The sequence below is a fragment of the Onychomys torridus genome, chromosome 6 (assembly GCF_903995425.1).
Source record: "Onychomys torridus chromosome 6, mOncTor1.1, whole genome shotgun sequence".
In the NCBI taxonomy this organism is placed as follows: domain Eukaryota; kingdom Metazoa; phylum Chordata; class Mammalia; order Rodentia; family Cricetidae; genus Onychomys; species Onychomys torridus.
Window position 1 is genome coordinate 81,189,990 of NC_050448.1, and position 27,545 is coordinate 81,217,534.

Genomic DNA, 27,545 nt, shown 5'->3' on the forward strand with positions numbered 1-27,545 from the left:
TGGTTGAGCATTCCTTGGGTATATACCCAAGAGAGCTATAGCTAGGTCTTGAGGTAGATTGATTACCAATTTTCTAAGAAACAGCCAGACTGATTTCCAAAGTGGCTGTACAAGTTTGCATTCCCACCAACAGTGGAGGAGTGTTCTTCTTGCTCCACATCCACTCCAACATAAACTGTCTTCAGTGTTTTTGATCATAGCCATTCTGACAGGTGTTAAGATGACATCTCAGAGTCCTTTTAATTTGCATTTCTCTGATGACTAAGGATGTTGAGCAATTCCTTAAATGTCTTTCAGCCATTTGGGATTCTTCTGTTGAGAATTCTTTGTTTATCTGTAGCCCATTTTTAATTGGATGGTTCAGTATTTTGATGTCTAATTTTTTTCATTCTTTATATATTTTGGAGATCAGCCCTCTGTCAGATGTGAAGTTGGTAAAGATATTTTCTCATTCTGTAGGCTGTTGTTTTGTCTTATTGACTGTCTCCTTTGCCCTACAAGATCTTCTCAATTTCAGGAGGTCCCATTTATTAATTGTTTCTCTCAGTGTCGGTGCTACTGGTGTTATATTTAGGAAGTGGTCTTCATTGTCAATGCATTCAAGACTACCTACTTTCTCCTATCTCAAGTTCAGTGTAACTGTATTAATGTTGAAATCTTTGATCCACTTGGACTTGAGTTTTGTGCATAGACAGATATGGATCTATTTACAATCTTCTACATGTTGACATCCAGTTATGCCAGCACCATTTGTTGAAGATGCATTATTTTTTCCACTGTACAGTTTTGGCTTCTTTTCAAAATTCAAGTGTTCATAGGTTTGCGGGTTAATGTCAGGGTCTCCAATTCAATTTCATTGGTCCACATGTCAGTTTTTATGCCAATACCAAGCTGTTTTTATCACTATAGCTCTATTGTAGAGCTTGAGGTCAGGGGTAGTGATATCTCCAGAGGTTGCTTTATTATACAGGATTCTTTTAGCTATCCTGGGTTTTTTGTTTTTCCATATGAAGTTAAATATTATTCTTTTCAAGTCTGTGAAGAATTGTGTTAGAATTTTGATGTGGATTGCATTAAATCTGTATATTGCTTTTGGAATGATTGCCATTTTTACTGTGTTAATCCTACCTATCCATGAGCATGGGAGATCTTTCCATTTTCTGATATCTTCTTTTATTTCTTTCTTCAGAGACTTAAAGTTCTTATCATACAGATCTTTCCAGGGTATTTTATATTACTTGTGGCTATTATAAAGGGTGATGTTTCTCTGATTTCTTTCTCAGCCCATTTAGCATTTGTATATAGAAGGGCTACTGATTTTTTTTCTAGTTAATCTTATATCCTGCCACATTACTGGAGGAGTTCATCAGCTGTAGAAGAAATTGGTAGAATTTTTGGGGTGACTTATGTATACTATCATATCATCTGCAAATAGTGAGATTTTAACTTCTTCCTTTCCAATTTCTATCCCCCTGATTTCCTTTTGTTGTCTCAGTGCTCTAGTTAGAACTTCAAGTACTATATTGATTAAATTGTGGGAGAGTGGATATAGCCTTGCCTTGTTCCTGATTTTAGTGGAATAGCTTCAAGTTTCTCTCCATTTAATTTGGTGTTTGCTGTCAGCTTGCTGTAAATTGCCTATATTATGTTTAGGTGTATGTTCCTTGTATTCCTGATCTCTCTAGACCCCTTATCATGAACGGGTGTTGGATTTTGTCTAAGGTTTTCACCATGTACTGAGATGATCAGGTGGTCTTTTTCTTTCAGTTTGTTTAGATGGTGTATTACCTTGACAGATTTTCATATGTTGAGCTATCCTTGCATCCCTGGGATGAAGCCTAATTGATCATGGGGGATGATTTTTTTGATGTGTTCTTGGATTCGGCTTGCCAATAGTTTCTTGAGTATTTTTGCAACAATGTTCATGAGAGAGATTGGTCTGTAATTCTCTTTTTTATTGCATTTTTTTGTGGCTTGGGTATCAAGGTAACTGTATCCTTATATAAGGAGCTTGGTAATGTTCATTCTGTTTCTATTGTGTGGAACAATTTGAAGAGTATTGGTATGAGCTCTCCTTTGAAAATCTGGTAGAATTCTGCACTGAAATAATCTAGTCCTGGGCATTTTTTGGTTGGAAGACTTTTAATGATTGTTTCTATTTCCTTAGAGGTTATTGGTCTATTTAAATAGTTTATAGTTTCTGGTCTTGATTTAACTTTGGTATGTGTAACTATCCAGAAAATTATCCATTTCTTTCAGATTTTCCAATTTTGTGGAGTACAGGTTTTTGAAGTATGACCTGATGATTCTCCAGATTTCCTTGTTGTCAGTTGTTATGTCTCCCTTTTTATTTCTGATATTGTTAATTTGGATTTTTTTCTCTGTCTTTTGGTTAATTTGGATAAGGGCTTGTCCATCTTGTTGATTTTCTCAAAGAGCCAACTCTTTGTTTCATTGATTCTTTGTATTGTTCTCTTTGTTTCTGTTTTATTGATTTGCCTTCAATTTTATTATATCCTGGCATCTGTTTCTCCTGGGTGAGTTTGCTTCTTCTTGTTCTAGAGCTTTCAAGTGTGCTGTTACATCACTAGTGTGAGATTACTCCAGCTTCTATATGTGGGCATTTAGTGCTATGAATTTTCCTGTTAGCACCACTTTCATAGTGTCCCATAAGTTTGAATATGTTTTACATTCATTTCCATTGATTTCTAGGAAATCTTTAATTTCCTTCTTGATCTATTGGTGATTCTTTGGGGCATCATTCAGTTTCCATAAGATTGTAGGCTTTGTGTAATTTTTGTTGTTGTTAAAATCTAACTTTAAGTCATGGTGGTCCAATAAAGTAAGGAGGTTATTCCACTTTTTTTCTATCTTTTGAGATTTGCTTTGTGACCAAGCATGTGGTCGATTTTAGAGAAGGTTCCATGGGATGCTGAGTTATATTTTTGTGTGTTAGGGTGGAATATTCTGTAGTTATCTATTAAGTCCATTTGAGTCATAATATCTATTAGTTCTGTTATTTCTCTATTAAGTTTCTGTCTAACAGACCTGTCCATTGGTGAGAGTGGGGTGTTGAAGTCTCCCACTATTTGTGTATTGGGTTTGATGTGCAATTTAAGCTTTAGTAATGTTTCTTTTACATATGTGTGTGCCCTTGTATTTGGGGCATAAATGTTCAGAATTGATAGTTCATCTTGGTGGCTTTTCCTTATAATAAATAAGTAATGTTTTCCCCAATCTCTTATGATTGATTTTAGTTTGAAGTCTATCTTATTAGATATTAGGATAGCTACACTAGCTTTCTTCTTAAGTCCATTTGATTGAAAACTCTTTTCACAGACTTTTACTCTGAGGTAGTGTCTCTCTTTGAGGTGTGTAGCTAGAGTTTTTCTCTCCGGGACCTGCCAAGCCCTGGCATTCCCATAGCCCACTTATAAAATAAACATACAGACACTTACATTATTTAAACTGCTTGGCCATTAGCTCAGGCCTACCATTTTCTAGCTCTTACGCTTATACTCGGCCCATTTCTGTTAATCTATATGTTGCTATGTGTTCTGTGGCTTTACTTGTTTTCTTTACATGCTGCTCCCTGGAATGCAGGCTGGCATCTCCTCCATACTTCCACCTCCCAGCATCTCCTCTTTGTTTGTCCTGCCTATCCCATACTTCCTGTCTGGCTACTGGCTAATCAGCATTTTATTCATTCACAACATACAGGACATCCCACAGCAGAAGTGTGTTTTTTGTATGCAGCAGAAGGATGGATCTTGTTTTTGTATCCATTCTGTTAGCTTGTGTCTTTTTATAGGTGAATTGAATTCATTGATATGAATGGATATTAATGACCAGTGATTGGTAATTCCTGTTATTTTTTTGGTGGTTGTGTTATGTGTTTCCCTTCTTTGGTATTTGTTGGTGTGCAATTATCTATTGCCTGTGTTTTCATGGTTGTATCTAACTTCCTTAGATTGGATTTTCCTTATGCTTTCTGTAGGGCTGGATTTGTGGATAGGTGTTATTTAAATCTGGTTTTATCATGGAATCTTTTGTTTACTTTGTCTATGGTGATTGAGAGTTTTGCTGGGTATAATACTCTGGGTTGGCATCCATGGTCTCTTAGTGTATGCATAACATCTGTCTAGGATCTTCTGGCTTTCAGAGTCTCCATTGAGAAGTCAGGTATTATTCTGATTGGACTGGATTTATATGTTATTTGGCCTTTTTCCTTTGCAGCTCTTAATATTTTTCTTTATTCTGTATGTTTAGAGGTTTGATTATTATGTGTCAGGGGGACTTTTTTTTAGGATGCAGACTATTTGGTGTTCTGTAAGCTTCTTGTAACTTCATATTCATTTCCTTCTTTATGTTGGGAAAGTTTTCTTCTATGATTTTGTTTAATATATTTTCTGTGCCTTTGAGTTGGCATTCTTCTCCTTCTATCCCTATTATTCTTGGTTTGGTCTTTTCATGGTGTCCCAAATTTCCTGCATGTTTTGTGTTAAAATTTGTTGGTTTTAATGTTTTCTTTGACTGATGAATTTATTTCCTGTATTGTATCTTCAATGTCAGAGATTCTCTCCTCCATCTCTTGCATTCTGTTGGTTATGCTTGCATCTGTAGTTTCTTCTTGTTTACTTAGATTTCCAATTTTTATTTATTTTTATTATGTGTTTTAATTTTATACATCCGCCATGGGTTCCCTGGTCCTCCCCCTCCCGCCCCCACCCCCACCTTTCCCTCAGCCCCTCCCTTCCATTCCCATGTCCTCCAAGACCAAGACACCCCTGGGGACTCATTTAAACCTGGTGGATTCAGTACAGGCAGGTCCAGTCACCTTCGTCCAGACTGAGCAAAGTGTCCCTGTGTAAGCCCAAAGTTCCAAACAGCCAGCTCATGCACCAAGGACAGGTCCCAGTCCCACAGCCTGGGTGCCTCCCAAACAGATCAAGCTATTCAATTGTCTCACTTATCCAGAGGGCCTGATCCAGCTGGGGGCTCTACAGCCGCTGGTTTATAATTTATGTGCTTCCATTTGATTGGCTATTTGTCCCTGTGCATTCTGTTGGTTATGCTTGCATCTGTAGTTTTGCTTGTTTGCTTGGATTTCCCATTTCCATCATTCTCTCAGTTTGTGTCTTCTTTATTGTCTTAATTTCAGTTTCCAAGTCTTGAACTGTTTCCTTCACCTGTTTAATTGTTTTATCATGGTTTTTGTCTTTCTTTAAGAAATTTATCTTTTCCAGTTTTTTGTTTGTCTTTTCCTGGATTTCTTTAATGGAATTTTTTATTTCCTCTTTAAATGCCTCTATCACTGCAGGCTGCAGGCTCTGTCTTATGGAGCAGCTGCTGTCTCAAAGGGTGCGTGGGTTTGGGAATGGTGGAGCTTGTGAATTATAGGGTCTGATGGAGGATGGTGGTAGTCCAATATGTTTGCAGGAGACTTACCTACTGGCCTGAAACTAGGACTGTAATGGGTGATGGTGTGAGGGTGCAGGTTTGAGCTCCTGGGTCCGAAGCCTAGAGGATGTGGTCTTCAGCTGTGAGAACAATGACTCACCTCTTTGTCCAGTTGGTGCTGGTGGCCTGTCATTTGTGGCTATTGAAAAGGGTGTTGTTTCCCTGATTTCTTTGTCAGCCTGTTTATCATTTGTATATAGGAGGGCTACAGATTTTTTTATTTAATTAATTTTGTATCCAATCACATGACTGAAGGTGTTTATCAGTTGTAGGTGTTCCCTGGAAAATTTTTAGAGTTGTTTATGTATAGTATCATATCATCTGCAAATGGCGATACTTTGACTTCTCCTTTCCAATTTGTACCAACTTGATTTCCTTTAGTTGTTTTATTGCTCTAGCTAAACTTTACATACTATATTGAGTAGATATGGGGAGAGTGGGGACAGTCTAGCCTTGACCCTGTTTTTAGTGGAATCACTTTGAGTTTCTCTGCATTTAATTTGATGTTGGCTGTTGGCTCACAGTATATTGCCTTTATTATGTTTAGGTGTGTTCCTTGTATGTCTGTTCTCTCCAAGACTTTTATCAGGAAGGGGTGTTGGATTTTGTCAAAGGCTTTTCAGCATCTAATGAGATGATCATGTAGTTGTTTCCTTTCAGTGTGTTTACACTGGATTACAATGACAGATTTTCACATTTTGAATCATCCCTGCATCTCTGGAATGAAGCATACTTGATCATGGTGGTTGATCTTTTTCTTGTGTGTTCTTGGATTTGGTTTGCTAGTATTTTATTGAGTATTTTTGCATCAATGTTCATGAGGGAAATTGGCCTTTAATTCTTATTCTTATTCTTCTTTTTTTTTGGTTTTTGGTTTTTGGTTTTTTGTTTTTTTGAGACAGGTTTTCTCTGTATATAGCTTTGTGCCTTTCCTGGAACTGGCTTTGTAGACCAGGCTGGCCTCAAACTCACAGAGATCCACCCGGCTCTGCCTCCTGAGTGCTGGGATTAAAGGCGTGAGCCAACAATGCATGGTTAATTCTCTTTCTTTGTTGAATCTTTGAGTGTTTTGCGTCGTAGGGTAACTGTGGCTTCATAAAATGAATTTGGCAGTGTTCCTTCTGTTTCTGTTTTGTGTAATAGTTTGAGGAGAATTATATTAACTCTTCTTTGAAAATCTGGTAGAATTCTGCCCTAAAACCATCTGGCCCTGGAATTTTTTTGTTTGGGAGACTTTTAATGACTCCATCTATTTCCTTGGAACTTATAAGTCTATTTAAATTGTTTATCTGATGTTGATTTAACTTTGGTACATGGTATCTACTGAGGAAATTGTTCATTTCTTTTAGATTTTCCATTTTTGTGGAGTACAGGTTTTTGAAATATGACCTAATGGTTCATTGAATTTCCTCAGTGTCTGTTGTTAAGTCACACTTTTCATATTTTATTTTGTTAATTTGGATAATCTCTCTGACTTTTAGTTAGTTTGGATGTTGGTTTTCTCAAAGAACCAACTCCTTGTTTCATTGATTCTTTGTATTGTTCTCTTTCTGTTTTATTGATTTCAGCCCTGAGTTTGATTATTTCCTGCTGCCTATACCTCTTGGGTATGTTTGCTTCTTTTTTGTTCTAGAGTTTTCAGGTGTGCTGTTAGGTCATTAGTGTGAGATTTCTCCAACTTCTTTATGTAGGCATTTAGTGCTATGAACTTTCCTCTTGACACTGCTTTCATTGTGTCCCATTAGTTTCAGTATATTGTACATTCATTTTCATTGAATTCTAGCAAGTCTTTACTTTCTTTTTTTATTTCTTCCTTGATTCAGTGGCAATTCAGTAAAGAGTTGTTCAATTTCTGTGACTTTGTAAGCTTTCTGTTGTTGTTATTGTTTTTGTTGTTGTTGTTGTAATCCAGCTTTAATCCATGGTGGTCTGACAAGATACAGGGGTTTATTTCAGTTTTCTTGTGTCTGTTAAGACTTGCTTTGTGACCAAGTACATGGTCAATTTTGGAGAATGTTCCATGAGGTTCTGAGAAGAAAATATATTTGTTTTGTTTGGGTGAAATGTTCTGTAGAAATCTGTTAGGGCCATTTAAGTCTTAACATCTGTGAGTTCTGTCATTTCCCTGTTTAGTTCCTGTCTGGACAACCTGTCCATTGGTGAGCATGGGTTTTGAAGTGTTCCATTATTAATGTGTGAGGTTCAACGTGTGATGTAATTTTAGTAATGCTTCTTTTACAGATGTAGGTGGCCCTGCATTTAGGGCAAAGATGTTCAGAATTAAAATATCATCCTAGTGTATTTTTCCTTTAATGAATATGAAATGTCCTTCTCTACCTCTTTTGATTAATTTTGGTTTGAAATCTATTTTGTTAGATATTGGGATAGCAACACTAGCTCGCTTGTTAGATCCATTTGTTTGGAAAATCTTTTTCCAACCCTTTACTTTGAGGCAATATCTGTCTTTGATGTTGAGGTGTTTTTTGTATGCAGCAGAAGGAAGGATCCTGTTTTCATATCCATTTTGTTAGCCTGGGCCTTTTTATTGGTGAATTTAGTCCATTGATATTGAAAGATATTAATGATTATTGACCAGTGATTGTTAATTCCTGTTATTTTGTTGTTGGTGGTGGTAGTGTGTGTGTGTGGGGGGGTGTATTTCCGTTGTTTGGGTTCTGCGGGTGTGGGATTACCCATTGCCTATGTTTGTGGGTGTAGTTTACTTCCAGAGGTTGGAGTTTTCCTTCTAGTACCTTCTGTAGAGCTACATTTGTAGATGTATATTGTTTAAATTTGACTTTGTCATGAAATATCTTGTTTTCTTCATCTCTGGTGATTGACAATTTTGCTGGCTATTGTAGTCTGGTTTGGCATCCATGGTCTCATGGAGATTCCAAGACATCTGTCTGGGCCCCTCAGGCTTTTAGAGTCCCCAATGAAAATTTGAGTATAATTCTAATAGGTCTGCCTTTATATGTTACTTGGCTTTTCCCCTTGCAGCTTTTAATATTCTTTCTTTGTTCTGCATGTTTAGTGTTTTAATTATTATGTGACTTAGGGACTTTCTTTCTGATAGAATCTATTTGGTGTTCTGTAAGCTTCTTATACCTTTATAGGCATGTCCTTCTTTAGGTTAAGGATATTTTCTTCTATGATTTTATTCAATATATTTTCTGGGTTTTTGAGCTGAGATTCTTCTCCTTCTTCTATTCCTATTATTATTCTCTTGGTATGTCAGATTTGTTAGGTGTTTTGTGTTAGGGGTCTTTTAGATTTAACATTTTCTTTGACCAATCAATCTATTTCTTCTATCATATCTTCAATGCCTGCAATTCTCTCTACCATCTCTTGTATTCTGTAGTTCCTGATTGCTTTCCCAGATTTTCCATTTCCCGAATTCCCCCAGTTTGTATTTTATTTCTTCTATTTTGATTTTTGGGTTTCCTTCACTGATTCTCCTATTCTCTCTCTCTCTCTCTCTCTCTCTCTCTCTCTCTCTCTCTCTTTCTCTCTCTCTCTCTTTCAATTTCCTCCAAGGTTTTGGCTATCTTTTCCTTGATTTCTTTAAGGGAGTTTTTTTTTTTTTTAATTTTCTTCTTTACGTACCTCTGTCATCTTCATAAAGTTGTTTTTAATGTCATTTTCTTGTGCTTCAGCTGTGTTGGAATATTCAGATCTTGCTGTCATAGGATAGCTGAGCTCTGGTGGTGTCATAATTCCTTGGCTATTGTTGGTTGGATTCCTACATTGGCGGTTAGGCCTCTGGGTTTGGAATGATTAGCTCTAGTTCCTGATTTCTGAGTTTGTCTTTGTTGCATGGGTGTTTTGTTCCATGGTTTCTGTTTACTCTTTGGTTTTCTAGAATTTGTGGTCTAGATTTCTGACAGCTGGCATGACCTCTGATCTACTAGGGAGTCTCTGTCCAAGTTGAGAGATGGCCTTTTGGCAATTAGCTTGGTCTTTGGTGCATCAGAGGGGTCTCTGTTCTTCTGCTTGGTGTGGCCTGCATCTATTCTTCTAACTGATGTAGTCTGCACCTGAGCAGCTGAAGTTTGCTAGAGTTGGGGTGAAGGGCAGCAGAGCCCAAAAACAGATTGGCAATGGGGTGGAAAGGCAAGGTTGTGGGACTGGTCTTTGGGAGCAGACTCTAGGGAGTGATACAGTTCTATGGGTAGGTAAGTTGCTCATCTATTCTTCTGACTGATGCAGCCTGAGCCTGACCAGTATAAGTCCACTGGTGTTCCCATTTTTTTATTCAGTAGTGAATTTTTCTGTTTTCAGGTGTCTGTAAGCATTCTGTTGTTTCTCTTGTTGTTGTTATCCAGCATTAATTTGTGGTGGTCAGATAGGATGCAGGTTGTTATTCCAATGTTCTTGTATCTGTTGAAACTTACGTTGTGTCCGGGTATATGGTTCATTTTTGGAGAAAGTTCCACGAGCTGCTGAGAAGGTATGATCTTTTATGTTTAGGTGAAATATTCTGTAAATATCTATTAGGTCCATTTGATTAATGATGTACTTTATCCTCGGTGTTTCTTTGTTTTAATTCTATTTGAATGTCCTTTCTATTGGTGTGGCTTGAGTATTTAAGTCACCCATTATCACTGTGTGAGGGCCAATACATGATTTTTGCTATAGTGGTGTTTCTCTTATGGACTTGGTGCCCTTGTGTTTGGTGCATAATTGTTTAGAATTGCAATATCATCTTAGTGGATTATTTTTCCCTTGATGAGTATGTAGTATCTTTCCCTATCTTTTCTGATGAGCTTTGGTTTAAAGTCTGTTTTGTCAGGTGTTAAAATGGCTACTCCAATTTGCTTTTTATGTCCATTTGTTTGGAATATCTTTTTCCATCTTTTTACCCTGAGGTGATGTCTATACTTGATGCTAAAGTGTGTTTCTTGGATACAGCAAAAAGATGTGCCCTATTTTCAAATATAATCTGTTATCCTGTTAGAATCCACTGTCTTTCAGTGACTTCTGCTATCTTGTGATGAAACAAAAATGAAATTGTAGTAAAAAAAATGTTTGATTTTGAACATATTTCATTTCAAGATAATTTTATAATATGCAACCTCAACAGTGCTCATGAAAATCCAGCTACATCCAAATCTGATGAGAACTAAAAACTGAAGATAGAGAGCTGTAAGTTAGGAAGAAGATACATAGAATCTTCCAACAAACAACCTGAATTTGGAACTTAGCTCCACCAGTCACCAGCTATGTGACTTCCAGAAAGTATTTGCCTGGCATATGGTTAGTTTCTTCATTATACTGAAGTATAATATTTTTACTAGCTTTTAGGAGCAAATGAGTGTCTATTTATAAAGCACTTAACAATGCCTGTAACATGTTATTATGTATGCATTTTGTAGCATAATAATGGGTTAGAGGTAGTAATTAAAACCATGAGCTGGGATATAATCAGCTGAAGAGAGACAATTTGTGAAAATAAGAGGAGCAGTGAATGAGAATTCACTTATTTAGTAAATACAGAAATGAACCTTCATGGCACAGAGTAGATCAAAAGGTAGGAAGAAACACACTAAAGTATATTACCAAGACATCAAGAGTGAAAGAATATTTAATGTTGTTGCTGGCTAAAGATGTTAAGTGTCAGATATACAGCATTAATTGCTGTAAACAGTTGCATGAGTTATTTAATGAGCACATGAGATGCTGTGGTCCAGCTCCTAGAATTTTCTTCAGATACAATCATGGTCTTTTTTTATTCTAGCTGCTTGTACTCTTGCCAGTAGACATGCCTTAGCAATCAGCCTCTTGATTACAGAATTCCTTCTTACATATGGGTATGAAACCCTAGTTTTCTTTTGGTCACAGCATAGGTGCAGTAAGTGATTATCATGGAGCATAAAGCCTCATATCTGCATCCTCCATGGGAAAAACTTTGAAGACTATTTCAGATTTGGACTGAGATAAGACTTTTTTGAGATTCTGCATCTCAGCCAAATGCTCCCCGCTATTTCTCTCCCTCCTTTCCCCTGTCTCTCTCTGCCAACTTTTCTCCTTTTTCTTTCGCAGAAACTTCCTGCCTTCCAGAGTCTGGATAGCTAACCTGTGACAACTAGTCTTATAGGCTTAGTAGTGAGGAATATGAAAAGCCAGACTAGAAAATATAACCAATGAATGGCAGTTGATACGATAGCAAGCAAACGCGGCTCCTTTTCTTTCTCTTTTCTATTTTTTGTTTTGTTTTGTTTTGTTTTGTTTTCCGAGACAGGGTTTCTCTGTGTAGCTTTGCGCCTTCCTGGAACTCACTCTGTAGACCAGGCTGGCCTCGAACTCACAGAGATCCGCCTGCCTCTGCCTTCCAAGTGCTGGGATTACAGGCGTGCGCCGCCACCACCGCCCAACGTCTTTTCTTTTTTTAAAATAGGGTCTTATTGTGTAGCCCTGGCTAACCTGGAACTCACTATGGAGATCAGGCTGACCTCAAATTCAGAGACCTACCTGCCTTTTCTTTCTGAATGCTGGACAAAAAGTCATGCCTGGCAAAGGGCTAGTTTTTAAAAGTTTGATTTCATAAACAAAAGATGGCCTGAAGCAAGAGAGCATTAAGGGCTGCCCACTTTCTTTTTTGTCTTTAGTATGGGATGTATTTTATACAAAAATAAATGTGTTATTCAGAAGTTGGGGATTTAGCTCAGTGTTTTTCTGTTTGTTTGTTTTGCCAGAGCTGAGGACAGAACCCAGAGCCTTGCACTTGCTAGGCAAGCGCTCTACCACTGAGCAAAATCCCCAACCTTATTCAGAAGTTGGAAAATACCACTTTCTGTTAACATATCGAGGCATGAAGTTCTTAAATATCCACTACATTTAGCAGTTAGGGAAATGAGTAAACCCTTTCCTCCTTTCTTTCTTTCCTTTTTGTGATACATTTTCATGTAGTACATGCTGGTCTTCTATTTGCTGAGTAGCCAAGGATGACCTTAAACTCCATATTCTCCTTCTTTATCTTCCAAGTGTTGGGATTGCATGTGAGTGTCACTAAACATGGTAAATCCATTTTAAAATAACCATGTGAACCACCAAAGATTATACCGGGGATTAAACATACAGAGACTCGAAGAATCAAATATACAACAGTAAGATACAGTTTTAACTGAAGCATGAGTGTGGGCATGGAGGAAATGGTTAATCGATTAATCTAGAGGCAACACTTCAAAAAAAAAAAAAAAAGAAAAGAAAACAGAAACTCAAAAAAAAAAAAAAAAAAAAGACAATAAATTCTAGCCAGAGGAAGGTATATAAAGCTTCTCACTAATTTGTAGCAACTACCAAAAGCCCGCCCATGTCTACTGAAGCAAGCAGCAAAGGAAGACATGAGACGCCTTTGGCATGCAAAATCGCACGCACAAGAGCAGACAATCTACGACTGACCCCGGAAATATTTTATTTCGCGTAGGCAGCGACAGAACTTTCTCTTTTGATTCCTCCTTTGATCCGGAAGAAGAGACATCAGCCTTGGCTGGCGATTGGACCACGTCATAAGGGCGGGGCCGCAGCGATCCATCCGCCTTGGTAACCGTAGGTGACAAAGCAGTAGGTCGGGGCAGAGGTTCGCTCGCTCCAGCGGCCGGCTCAGTTGGGCGCGGTCCCGGGCGCCTGGCCTTCGCTGTCTTCTCGGAGCGGCAGGGCGGGGGGGCGGAGCCATCGATGGCCCGCCCCCCGCGTCCGCTCTGACTGGCTCTGGCGCGTCACGTGGCTCAGAGACTCGTCTGAACCTGCCTGAATCTGGGAGGGTGCGGTCTCCGTATCGTGTCTTCCGGCTTCCACAGCCACTTCCCTCCGAAGCCAGGAAATCAGCCCTTTTGAGTGCCTTCGGTCACGCACCTTGCCGCCCGCATCACGCCCCTCAGTGGCTGCGGTCCCTCACACTCTGGTTCGCGCCCGGGTTGGGGACCCTGTCCCCACACTACTCCCTGCCCTGTCCCCTCCCACCCCTCTGAAATGTCTAATAGTCTCCAGAACGCCTTTCTGAAAACCGCAGAGGAAAATTCAGGCTCAGGCTCGCATTGGTAAGTACCAGTTCCCAGCCCTTCACGCGCCCGCCCGCACCCTGTATCTTAAGATGTCCGAAGGCCGCGTTGGCTGAGGTTCAGCCGCACAGAGGGGGTAGCTGCGGGGCCGTGCGAGCGCAGTGCCTTCCCCCTGGCGCTCCAGAGCTCCGGGCGCACATTCCTCCAGGAAACGTAAACCGCCCTCAGATGGTGACGCAGTTAGCGTCTCTTGGACTCAGGCGCGCAGAAGGCCAGCGGCTGGAATTTCATAGGCGGACGGAGTAGATACCCACGGAAGAAAAGCATCATGGCGACGTTCCAGGTGTTGAGAATCCTTCTGGAAGAATCTCAAGCACAGGCAGCGAAACACACAATTTGAATTAGCAAATGCAGCCCCGGGGCGCTGGACCTTCAAGTGAAATAGTCACATTTTAATGTACTTAGAAAACGTTGTTCTAGAAGGGACTTCGGTATTTGAAAATTTCAACTAATATGGAGAAAAGTGAAAAGTTTAAACGTTACACCAGCTTTTCCAGGCAGCGCCTTTGAAACTGGTGTGAAGGGAGTGCATCTCCTTGGTGGTCTCCACAAGGGGCAGCTGGGCTGACTATTTCCTACACTATCTTTGTGGCTCCGGCTGGATAGGCAACTATATAGCAGAGGCTGTTCTCAGTCCAGCCGGGCCTTGCCTAGTGTTAGGATTACGGGCTGCGACAGACTTCTCACGTTAAAAAACAGATCACCAGTAACTTTTTCAGTTTGTGTTAATCCAGGTGAACAACAAACTGTTCTTTAGGAAAAATATTTTAATTTATGACTTCTATGGTTGTTGAGAATCATGGTGAGAAGCAGAGATTAGTAGATGTCTACAAGAAGGTAAATGAAGAGCATGAAATCTAAGAGCAAAACTCATGAAAGGGGATTTGCAGTTGAAGAAAAAGACTGCCTGGTGTTTATTTCAGCATTGTTCGTTATTATTTATTAGTGTTTATGAGATTAACGCACCACTCTCTGATCAAAATAATAGCTCCCAAGAATATTTTGATAACAGAAAAAGAAGAAACAAGAAATAGTGTAAGAAAAAAAAAAAAAAAAGGGATTACTTTAATATTTGCTACTATTATAAGAATATAACTTTGTGTCCTGTTTTTAGCCTGAAGTGGGTTTCTTTTAGTTACAGGTAGATACAATAATAATTGCGATGAAAAAAAACTATAGTTTTTTTTGTTTGTTTTTAATTAATTTTCCCTTAAATCCCTGGGTTGAAAAGCAAGTGGTCATCCTGCCTCAGCCTTCCCAGTAACTGGGTCTATAGGAAGTTATTACTGTGTAAGTACAAAAAAAAAGTCATGAATAGTAAATAGTGAGCTGTTGATATTGAAGAACCATTATATATCATTAAGAGACAGCTCTTTGGTAGTATGTATATTTTGTGGAAATTGGAAACAGATTGTATCCTATAGGCAAAGGTAAAACTACTTTACTTTTTTTTTTTTTTTTTGTCTTTTCGAGACAGGGTTTCTCTGTGTAGCTTTGTGCCTTTCCTGGGACTCACTTGGTAGCCCAGGCTGGCCTCGAAATCACAGAGTTCCGCCCGGCTCTGCCTCCCAAGTGCTGAGATTAAAGGTGTGCGCCACCACCGCCCGACTACTTTACTTTTTAATAACTAATTTTTCCTATATTTTAATGCCTGTATATTTGTGATATCTGATGTACTATATAGCTTATAGCAGGTGTTTAAGACAGCATTCTTTTTGAATTCTAGGAGTAAGATTAAGTGATAAATAAAACTTTTGGAGGACTGGGATTCTCTTTTTAAAAAAGTTACTAATTTGGCAAATTTTGAACTCTGAAGAACATTTTAAATTCAATTATGTTTTGGTTACTTTCATAAAAGTCATTTCAAATTCATTAATTCATTGGTTTGTGTGTTGGTGCTTTGTTATACTTACATGCTTTTAATTCTTTAAATTGTCTGATATTATCATAACATATTGAGGCATTTACCGCCAGATGGTTTCCTGAAGTGTTTGACAGTTTCCTTACTGGTTACATATTAGATTATACTTTGTTTTAATAATAACATGCTTGATGTTGAAATGTAATTATGTAAATAATTTGATTAATGTTGGTTCTTTGTTTTATTGGAAGTTGTATGTATATATTTTGATGGCACTGTTATTTGTTTTCTTTATAAAATTGATAGGATTTTCTTTTCTGTAGATGTTTGAACTTTTCTTGAGTTACTATTCTTTTAATGAAAATTCAGTATTGTGATAAAGGATGTTTATTATTTAATTTATCTGATTTAATTGAGCATAAAAATAGGGAACTCAATTTTATGAGTGCAGAGCAAAATCTGGATATTTGTGCAGTAGCACCCATCTCATTCAAGTTTGCACTGAAAAGTTATTTACTCACTTGTGGGAGAACAGCTCTGAAGGGTTGCTTCAGTCTAGCAAGGATTTTATCTTCTGGAGACTGATTGGTCAGGAAATTTTAAGAATAGGATTGATGCAGCTAGGTGTGAAGTTTGGATAATTAATGACAGTGCTGATTTAGAATAAGGATTAGATTTTAGGTGATTTTTGAGAAATACCGAGGGCCTGGATTTGGTGGTAGAGAATACGGACTAGATTAAAAGAAGTGGAATGGAATAGGCAGAACTGATCAGCAAATTACCATTTCTTTCGAGATGTTATGCCAGTTTTCTGGTCAATATTTGGAATTAGATAAGACAAACACACAAATGCCCAGTTAAAATTACTACTGTCGGAATGTGGCTTAGTTCTCTTAGAAAGAAAATGTTTTATTGCTGCTTGAAGCCTTTAGTTTTCAAGTTTTATCTTTACAACTTTAGAGTAGAATGGGAAGGGAAATGGTCTCCTAACAGCTGAAAAATACATTATTTTCAAAATTATAAAATACTTATTAGCCTCCATGGTGTTCATCATTCCATTTGTAATACATGAATGATGCATATCCATATCAGAATAGAAAAACAACCTCAGCGATTACATAGTTTTGTTAGCACATTTAGCAAGACTCTTTAATGTTGAGATTGTCTATCATTGTGTTGTCCTGGCCGTCTTGCACACCAAGACTCATGTGATTTCCCACACCGACTTCAGCCCTCGACGTTAGCTGGAACTACAGACGTAAGCTGCTATAGTTAAGTAGGTTTTCTAAAGTCAGTTAGCCAGTAAATGGAAGAGCCAGAATTAGAAGTAATCTTTCTAATGTATTTCTCTTTTCTTTTTTAAGTCTTAAAATTTAGTGTTGTTTTTTTTTTTCAGTGTAGTTTCTCGGTTCAAATACCAGGTGGTTTAATGTAGTTGGTGCACTAATAATTCTAAGTGTCCAAACTGGATTATGGGATGAAGAATCTTGTTGATTCTAGTTTTAGTGACGACATTAGGCCACAGAATGTGATCTCTAAGAAAATGGAATATTTTTAAGAAAGTGGAATCTAAGTGTGATTGTTGGAGATGCCCACTAGAGCTGGAAAATGTGTATACCAATTGAAAGAGTATGTATGAATTTTATTCAATTTATTACTTTTTTCTTTAGAAATCTGCATTTCAGTTTAGTTTTAAGAACTCATTTGTCAGTAAATCAAATCATTTTTAATAGCTTGTAGGAATCAATTTGGGTAGCATGCTAATTTGCTCTATTGGATACAGAGAATAGAATATGAATAGGATAATCTAACCATAAAGAATTTACAGTCTGGTAGATTATGTGAATTTCTTATGATATGTAGACTTGGAAGAAGCTGCATTTTTTTTTTTCTGTCACTTTGGCAGGGAAGTGGCAGTTGTAAATATAGGTAGACAGATATATAAAATGTACTATATAAAGTGTATTTCTTTGTAAAGCAAGAATAGGGAGACCGTTTAGCCTATAATATAACATGTGAGACATTAAAAGTGTGATTTGTTCAGTTACATGCCATTTGAAATATACTTGCTCTTAATATAAATAATTATAAAATATAGGTTATTTCTGTTGAAGCTTCTGGTTTTTTAGGCATATTTTTCTAATAAATGAAATATATTTATATCAAAGGGGACTAAACACAAGTATTGAACTAGTTTTCTTGGATTGGCAATTGGAAAGAACTACACTGGTTTTTTTTATATATATATATATAATATTTTTGAGTGTTTACTATTCCTGGTATTTGAAAAATAATTGTGGAATTATTGTTTCTCATCTTAAGGAATTTCAGTGTTACTATGAAAAACAATATTTAATTCCTTTTTTAAAAAAGTAGTTAGTATTAAAGGCATTATATTCCAATATTAACTGGAATAATATTAATAATACTTTATAGTCCAAAGTTGACAAAAGTTGAGTTGGTATGTCTTCCATATTTTATGGAAGAGCTAGAATTAGAACTTCATTTTATATTGTTGTGATGGACCAAAGAATACTTAGTTAAATAATTCACATGGCATAAAGGAGTTTCTTTGATAAGAGCAGAGATTTCATGTAGAGAAGTTACAGGTAATGGTGGTGTAGCTATTGATTATAGTTTTCTTTTTTTTTTTTTTGGCAAACTGGATTGGCAATGATGAATATTAATTTAAAACTGAGTATGAAGCAACATTATAAAACCAGCATTAATCTTTCATAGCTACATGCTAACCAACAGCAGTTAGAATCAGAAAGGCTAAACAGCAGAGCAGAGTACAGGGATGAGATGAAGAATGCGAGACCCAAGATGGTGGGAGCTAGTTTAGATATTAGATATTCTAGTAGGAAAGAAGTGGAAACAAAATGGGGAAGACGTAGTAAAAGAACGAAAACTTTATAATCTGGATGTTTCATTCATTTTAGGATATATTTATCAGCTGTTTATCTTTTATAACCACGTATTCATGGTGCTATGAATTAAAAATTTATAAGAAGGATAATAAGTCAAAGCTAATTAGGTAATTAATCTATGTGAGCTTGCAATCAGCACTGTTACATGATTGGAAAGTAGAATATAGTACTAGTTTTAATAGAGATTAATTTTACCTTGTTGGATTTTAAATGATATTTAAATTAAAATGTTTGATAAAAGACCACAAATAAGGGAGTGATGATTAATAGTGGGGCTAGGAGTAAAAATATATAACTATAATAGTCATTATTGCAAAGGAGATGATTGAGGGAATTAGTTGAAGCCATGAAAATGAGTTCAGTCTTTAAGGGGAAAATATCTTGAAGGAGAAAAACAGTGTTAAAATGAATTGGGCAATAACTATATTTGGGGGAATAATCGAGGATGAATACTTAAATACAGGAATGTTAATAAGGAGACATTAAGTCAAGAGAACATATTATACGCAATAGGAACCATGAAAGAGAAAAGCTTCATGAGGAAGTTATAATAAGAGTGTCAGTTGCACCAGGTGACAGTGATACCACACATTTAATCCCAGCACTTGAAGGCAGAGGCAGGCAGATCTCTCTGAGTGAGCTCTACAGAGTAAGCTCCAGGACATTCCGGGCCACACAAGAAACCCTCTCTTCAAAAACAAAACCAAAAAAAAAAAAAAAGTGTCATTTGCAACAGAACATGTAGAGAATGGGGTAAAAGACAGACAGACTTAAGTGTGAAGACATACTTGGTAATCTTTGAGAATGAAGTTTTAGTAGAATTATAGCAGGGTGAGAAAACAGGATTTATGTACTCTGACACAGGCCCCTAAGATGAGATGCCAAGGAATTATGAGAGTTTGGAAAGGAAGACATCCTGGACATTTTGAGTTTCAGGAGCCCACAAGATTCTGAGTAAAATGTCCAGGGAGAATTTGGATATATATCTTGTATCCCAAAGAAGCTACCGATGCAAAATTTTTATTGATGATATAGAATCACTTAGCCCCTAGGAAACTATGTGGAAAAGAGTACAGAGTAAAAAGACTAATATTCTTTAGCTAGGATGAGTTGTCAAAGATGGTTGAAAGTCTTCGAATGAGAATATTTTTAGGAAAAGATTTAGGTGCAAATATATCACATATCTTATTTCATGATAATTACCTGTCTGTGTTTATATACCTGGTTTTAGTGGGGGATTCAGCAACTACGTCGTTTATGAGTTCTGTTAGTAAATATTTAGACTTTGAGAACCATTTAGTCTCTCTTGGAACTATTTAGCTCTATTGCAGCTCAGCAGCCACTGTGTGATAATAAAACTTCATATTTTTGGATACTGCAGTTTAATCTCCTAACAGAACTTGATACAGAATTCCTTCTTGATGTGTTTTTCATCCTCTTAAAGTCTGAAAACTACATGCCCATGAGTTAACATAAAACCAGAATGGGTCAGGTTTAGCCTGACCCATTTTCCCTAACAAAGCCTGGTGTTTGAACCATAAAACTTGGTAATTCGTTAGTTGGTTTTGAGAATTGGTGTTGTTCACCTTCAATCTCCTCCAGCCCCTAAGTGTTAAGATTCCATGCATGAGGCAGCATGCTCATCTCTCATTGAGTACATTTTCATTTAATGTTGAATAAATTCATGTTGTGCTTACAATATACTTTTTGCAGAGATAGTGCAGGTGGGTCTTCAAGCCCTGAAAGCAAGAACTGAGACTTATCCTTGTGTTTATACTTCTCTAAACTTAATAAAAGTTAGCATGAGTTTTCATACACAGAATTGTGTTTCAAAACTTTCGAGGATAACATGTTTCGGTTGTAGTGAGGATACATAGGATTTGGGGTGTGGTTTTTTCATTTATATTTGATTTTAAAATCACACCTGTACGTTGTAAAACAGACCTTTACACTTTTAAGAATTAACGTGTGTCTTTAAGGTTTTCTTCATTTATTCTTAGTCATCTAAGAACATATCAATTTGTGGACTTCATGGTTACGTTTTTAGACTTTAGCATGAAAAATCATCTGTAGACATAAACTTAGGTATATGATAAGAATATGAAGGTATGAAGGAAATTAACTGCAATAAGTTTATTATGAAAGAAGGATGAGGATAGTTAAGTTGGCTAGAGAATGTGCCTCTTAGGAAGTATCATTTATGCTGAAACTTAAGCTCCAAGTAGAGTTGTATAGGAGAGAAGTACCTGGGTAGAGGAATGTGATTGCCTTGCATTACATGAGAGCACTATACTTTCTAGCATCTGAAAGGTGAATTTAGATATAATTTGATAAGTAACCTCCAAATGGATTATGCAGAGATTAATGTATCTTGGCTTTGTATAAACTTGACAATTTGTATTTAAAAATAGCTCATAAGAATGGAGATTGCAGTGGACTAATCTAAAAAAATATATTCCTCTCAAGTATGCTATACCTTTATGGAATATCTCTCAACCAAAATTTCTATAATATTATGTTCAGATTGTTTTATAGTAAAAGCATTAGAAATAATGGAGCATGTACCTCACATACATGGAAACAATAATCCAAGAAGGAAATGGTTTCTACATGAGTATGTTCATTACATCAACAAACTGAAATATCAACACATGAAAGATCTCAAACAACAGAAAAAAGCTGGCAGAATTTGTCAAGGGAAGAAGATAGAACAAATTGGAGGTGGGAGAGTGATAGAAGTAGCAAAATTAGAGTTGAAATAATAGTCCTGCTTGGTAAAATAAAGGAAGAGAATAGAAATTAAAGGAGAAGAGAATGATAATTATGTGTGAAGAGTCTTGTCTAATAGCACTAGGTTTGAGTGCAACTTTAGAAACCTTTTCATTTTGGAATAAATGTTAAGATTTCATAACCTACTTGTGACATCTGAATCAAAGTTGCTTATATCTTTATCTTTTCTTTAAAGTCTATTCCACTATCTTTTACATTGCAAACTTAAAATTACATACTGTTATTAAATTTTAGTATATAAAGTAATTGCAAATACTTGTTTTAAATAAAATGTATATAACTTGTAGTATGTTGTGTTTATTTACTCAAAATATTTTTTTAAGTGTTTCAGGCTGCATGTACCAAGTAGTTCAGACGATTGGCACGGATGGAAAAAATCTTCTGCAATTACTTCCAATTACTAAATCTTCTGGAAATCTTACCCCAGTAGTTCAGTCTCCAGTGGTATCTGACACTTTGAAAGGGGATACAGGAAAACCAGTTCAAGTTACTTTTCAAACTCAGATTTCCAGCTCTTCCACAAGTGCGTCAGTTCAATTGCCCATTTTTCAGCCAGCCAATACTACAAAATATTTTTTTACAGGAACAGTAGATACATCAGGAAAAGGTAGAGTTACTTCTGTGGGGACTGGAAGTTTTACACCACCAGTTTCTAAAGTTGAGAGTCATGGTGTGAAAATTGATGGACTGACCATGCAAACATTTGCTATTCCTCCCTCAACACAAAATGATTCATCTTACTTTGTAGTCAATACCCCAAGTTTTCCAGTGAATGTGAATTCTTCAGTTTTGCCTTCCGGGCATCATTTACAGATTCCAGCCCATGCTGAAGTGAATTCTACACCTGCATCAACCTTTTCTCCTTCAGTTCAGCAAAAGACACTTGCAACTGCAGCCGCAAGTACTTCGGGAACAGTTGAGCCCTCCCAAATACCAACAGTTATTTTTGTATCTCCTGTAAATTCAGTGAAAAATAGAGTTACCAAGAACTTTCAGAATATTTACCCCAAGCCAACGATATCAAATACCATGAAAATTCCACCGAATATTGCTACAGAGACACAGTTAAGAGGTTATCAGCATTCTCAAGCTGCTCGAATGAAATGGAATTTTCAAGAGAGTCTACAGCCTGGTATTCCATCCTTTGTTCCTGTTAAGTCATCAAATAATGTGGCTTCAAAGATTTTAAAAACTTGTATAGGTAGAAAAAGAATGAGAGATAATAATGTAAATACACCTCTGTTGAATACCTTCGGTTCTAATGGGACACAACCCATAAATGTGCCTATTAAAGATAATGCTTTGGTAATGTTTAATGGGAAAGTCTGTCTGTTGACTAAAAGGGGGCCATGTGGTCTGCCATCACAAAATGACCAACAGAATTCTGTTTTTTCTGATATTTCACTAAGGAAAGATTCATCACAGGTAGTAAGCTCAAGTCCAGGCACAGAAACATCCAAAGAGGTATATAGTGCTTTGATTAAAAGTAAATCTTTGCAGTTGGAGACAAAATCACTTTCAGATACCCAGCTTGCTTCCATGACCAATCTAAAAGCAGTGAAGAAGGAAAAAGTGGAGAGATCATCTTTTTCTATGACAAACCTACATACTATGAACCAATCCAATATCTACCTTAAACAGAGTAAGACTCTATTTACAAACCCAGTCTTTCCAGATGGATTTAGGACAGGACAAAATGCCCCCAGAAAAGGAAATCTCATCCAGAGCATAGAGAAAATACGTTCCTCTGTTGATGCAACAACTGTTACTTCACAACAGTGTGTTTTCAGAGACCAAGAAGTACAGGTAATTTTCCTGTGTCAGGGTGTTCATTTTGTATATCTCGGTAGAAAATATTTCTTAATCGTCAAAATTGTCTGTAGTTGTGTCCTACATACACACACACCCCACCACACGTGCTTACTTAAAGCTGTCATCTGAATAAATATTAGCGGAGTACAGTTGATGGAGTCTAAGCAGTATCTTCCTCTTTCATTATTTAGCTTGGCAAATCTGTAAGGCAGAATGGCAGAACTAAGTGCAGAAGAATTGGAGGGTGATATGTCTTCAAGGATTAGTAAGATTGGGTGACTATGCATACATGTGTATACTGCATATAATATTAATAGCCTATGTTTAGTATATAAAAAATAAACTTCATAGAAGAGACAAGATTTAAAGATGGAAACTTCAGGGTGGAGCTTTTTTTTTTTTTTGCTTTGTTTTTGGTTGTGGTCGTGGGAAAAAAAAATCCAGTTTTTTTTTAAGTACCATGAAATGAGTGAAATAGAAGATGTCAGAACCTTTCCATCAAATAGAATTTTTATCAACATCTTTGATTATTCAAGCTTTAAATTTTTTGTGGGGGGTGCAGGGGTTGGCCTTTTGAAGATGTGTACTTCTTTTTAGCCCTTTCTGACTCCTCTAATTCTATAACATATCTATCAGCTACCATTATTTTGTTAGGACATGTATAGCCACTTTTTCCTTGCTTGCTTGCTTGCTTAGTAATGTTAGTGTCTGTTCCCTTCAGTACAGAAATCACTGATTTTTGAAGATTAAGGAGGTAAATTCTAATAAAAATGAGATTTGTTGAAAACATTAACCTTACAGAAGACTACATTCTTCATACGTTGTTATGTAAAATTTTTGTTTTGATTTGTTTTTTAGTGCCTCAATATGTAACTCAGGCTGGCCTTGAATTCACCATCGTCCTGCCTCCTGAGCGTTGGGATTTATAGGGTACCATGCCCAGCCCAGATTATTTTAAAGTGGTTGTCGTATCTAGTCTCTCCTCATTTACTTGAGAATAGACCTTTGTTACTTTTCTGTATAATAAAGTGAGTAATTGTATGGATATTTTAAGTTTGTATTCATTTAAATTCAGTTTTTGAATGCATGGTAAAAATAAATGAAGTACAAATCTTTTAAAGTATAAATGGTTCTTTTGTGGGAGAATAGCTAATTGCTTAGTTGCATGTCTGTCAGAGTAATCTGAGTAATTAGCAATATTGTTTGTGTTTGCTTCTTTTGATTCCAGACCCAGTATGAGATGGCATCAGTGTTAAAGAAAGATTCCCAAGAAAGAAATAACAAGAAGTATTCTCAAGGAAGCAACACTAAAGCATCATATGTGAAGAGTGATGCTGAATTTAAAAGGCTGTTTGGTCTCACTAAAGATTTGAGAGTGTGTCTTACTCGAATTCCTGACCATCTGGTCTCTAGAAAAGATTTTGATTCTTTTAGCAGTTCAATGAAGAGTAGTTCTTACAAAGATGCAGACTCTGTGGTGAAGGAAGAAGAAATAAAACAGGTAATTGTTTTAACTGTATGACATTTTTGTAGGTATGACAAAGATACAGAGTTACATTTATCTCTTATCTGGTTTTTGATGTGCAGTAGATTAAATGATGATTTATTTTTTTTTTACCAAATTTGCAAATATCTCATACAAAACAATGACAAAAGGAATTTTACACACAGATAAAAATATATCCCTAATTTGAGTTCTAAGTATTTTTAGTCACCTTGTTTTTTTCCTTTTGTAATGTAACAAAATAGTCAAAAGCATTTCAACTAGTTATCCTGTTTTTAAGAATTACCTAAAGGAAATAAATACAAAAGAAAATGTGAGCATGCTGATCTTCATTGAAGTATTAGCACTTAATACATTTATAAGCAGCATATATATTCAGTAATGCCTTACGTACATTATAATCTAGTATCGTGAACTTCAACCTTTTCAGAAAAACCTTTTTAAGAAGTTTCTACATGTGCCTACTTTGCAAATGAATGAAAAATGAAATCAATTGTTTATCTCAGATACTATTTTATTTTAGTGATAGGTCAGGATGACTTCTAATACCCAATTTAAACAAGACTATGTAAATAAACTAGCTTGTTTTCTAGGACTGTGATTGTGACTTTTTATTTTGGTGCCACTTAGTAGCATCCAATTTTTACTATAGCTATATCCCCAGTAAAATTTATAGAATCAAATTTAATTGCTATTTGTTTGATATTTGATTTGAGAGCATGAGGCATAGTAATAACATTATTTTTTGTCTTATTTAACATTGCAACAGAGTTTTCCTAAGAAAAGAAAAGCAAAAACTGTTAAGAAGATGGATTACACAAAAAGGAGAAAAATTAAGAGAGCTAGTAACACGGTCATGAATGGAATGGATGTTAACAGTTCCCAACTGCTTAGTATTTTACCAGCATCAGACATACCACAACAAAACATTGTCACAAGCCATAGCACAACCAAGGAAGACAAGATAACTGAAGTAGAAGAACACTGCTCCCCTGACAAACAGGAAAAAGGCACATTAAGTTCAAGTACATCTTTTGAACCAAGTAATTATTTTAATAAAAACTATACTGAAGATATTTTTCTAGTGACACCACCAGAATTAGAAGAAACCATCAGAGATGAGAAAATAAGAAGACTTAAGCAGATTTTACAAGAGAAAGAAGCAGCTCTTGAAGAAATGCGTAAGATGCACCAAAAAAAGTAAAATGTCTAGGATTTAAAGACTTGTATTACTACAGTAGTTCCCTCTTACTTGCTGTGGATATAGTCAAGACTGCCAGTGGATGCCTGAAACTGGAGATGATACCAAATTCTGTATACAACTGCTATGAAATCATGGCGTTTATTCTGATAACTAAACGTCTATTTAGATGAATGACAAGCAAGTAGTATATACAGTGTGGAAACACTTAATGAAGAGGATTGTTGATATTTTGAACAGGACACTGAAGTTTTTGTCATGCTACTCAAAATGGCATACATTTAAAAGTTAGGAACTTCTTTCTGGAGTTTTTCATCAATATTTTGGACAGAAGTTTATCATGGGCAACTGAAAACTGAAAAGGCAACTGGGTTATAAAGGATTGTTGTTACTTATAAAGGCACTCTGAAAGAGGTAAAGAAAAGATTGAGTCCTATGACTTGTCCATAATCTACATGAAGTATTTTGACATACTTGTTTTGGAAGAGAATTTTGATATTTTTCTGTGAAATGAAATTCTCCAAATTTGAATATTTTGTACAAGGTGTCTATTAATGTTATATCTTCAACTAACGTCCTCAGGTTTTATTGTATCCTAAAATCCTATAATCCAAGATAGGAAGTCAGCTGTAAACTTACCTTTACCATTGAGTTTCTATGTGTTCTGTCTTGATCTTAACTATAAAAATGATACAACCTACTCGCTGTTGTTGTTATTTTTATTCCATCAAGAAAATTATTATAATTTATTTACTCAAATATTCTTCAGCGTGAAGGGTATATGTTTTTTGATTTCTTACAATATTATGTATTCCAAAAATAAGTTTGAAATTTAGGCTCTTTCATGATATATTTTATTTTGGGCTTACAAATTATGTTTTAAGAAGCTGGAGAGATGGTTCAGCAGTTGAGAGCACTTGCTGTTTTCCATAGAACCCAAATACAGTTCCCAGCCCTCACATCAGGTGGTTCATAAATATCTGTAACTAGAGCTCCAGAGGACCCAATGCCACCTTCTGACCTCCAGTACCTATATACATATGCTATACAGTCACTTTTATACATATACACAAAACACTACATTATTAAATTTTATGCTACTTTAATAGCAGCTTCTTCACTTTTTGGTATATATTATGCATAGATTATCTGAAAGGTAGTTCTGGAACTTAGTCACATGTTAAATGTCTCAAACAATAGTTTTGTTCTAGAAGCATCCATTTTTTTTTTCTGGTTAATCTTTGATTTGGGAAAGTTAGAAAATATAATGAATGGATAGAGAATAAAAAATCAAGATTAGCTAGTTAAAAAATCAAACCTCTGGAAATAAGATCCCAAACTGTAAGGACAACAAGAAGAAACCATAGACAGAAATATTAAAACAATAATCAATTAGATTCTGCTGCTTTTTTTAGAAATAGTTTTATTTAAGTATAATTTGCATACCATAAAACTTACCCTTTTAAGTTATACTCAGTAGGGTGACAGCATTAATAATTTCAGAACACTAACCCCCCCCATATAAATTCTGTAGCTATTAGCTGTCATCCCATTCTTTTATCTTCACCTATGCAACATCCTGCTTCAATAGAAATTGCCATTTGTGAGCATTTCATGTACAAGGAATCATACAGTGTATTTTCTTTTGTAATTATCACTTGGCCAAATATATACAAGGTTTAGTCATAGCATAACATATATTAGTACTTTGCCTTTATTGCCTAGCAATATTCCATTGTATGGAATCTTAGTATCTGGAAGATTTGTTCCCAAATACCCCAAGGATATCAAAATCCACATTTGTCTAAGTCTTGGACATGAAATGGAATAACCTTTACATATGATCTCACCACACTTCTATATCTTAAATATTTCTAGATAAAATAAGCTACATAACAATGTAGTTTGTATTAAATTATTTAGGGAG

General features: G+C 36.1%; 1 protein-coding gene across 3 annotated transcripts in view; it reads left to right on the forward strand.

Moving 5' to 3' along the window:
* Lrif1 (ligand dependent nuclear receptor interacting factor 1) overlaps nucleotides 1–26,318 on the forward strand; it is a 66,645-nt gene extending 40,327 nt beyond the window's left edge. Inside the window, exons 1-4 of one of the 3 annotated variants that reach the window (XM_036191449.1) lie at nucleotides 13,000–13,499; nucleotides 21,425–22,907; nucleotides 24,142–24,414; nucleotides 25,187–26,318. In XM_036191449.1, the coding sequence (XP_036047342.1) occupies nucleotides 13,432–13,499; nucleotides 21,425–22,907; nucleotides 24,142–24,414; nucleotides 25,187–25,621 (2,259 nt within the window). In that variant the 5' untranslated portion in view covers nucleotides 13,000–13,431 and the 3' untranslated portion in view covers nucleotides 25,622–26,318. Of the gene's footprint in view, nucleotides 1–12,999; nucleotides 13,500–21,424; nucleotides 22,908–24,141; nucleotides 24,415–25,186 lie in introns of those variants that run through there. The other 2 variants (XM_036191451.1, XM_036191450.1) reach the window with 2 other exon arrangements.
* Nucleotides 26,319–27,545: the final 1,227 nt, after the last annotated feature.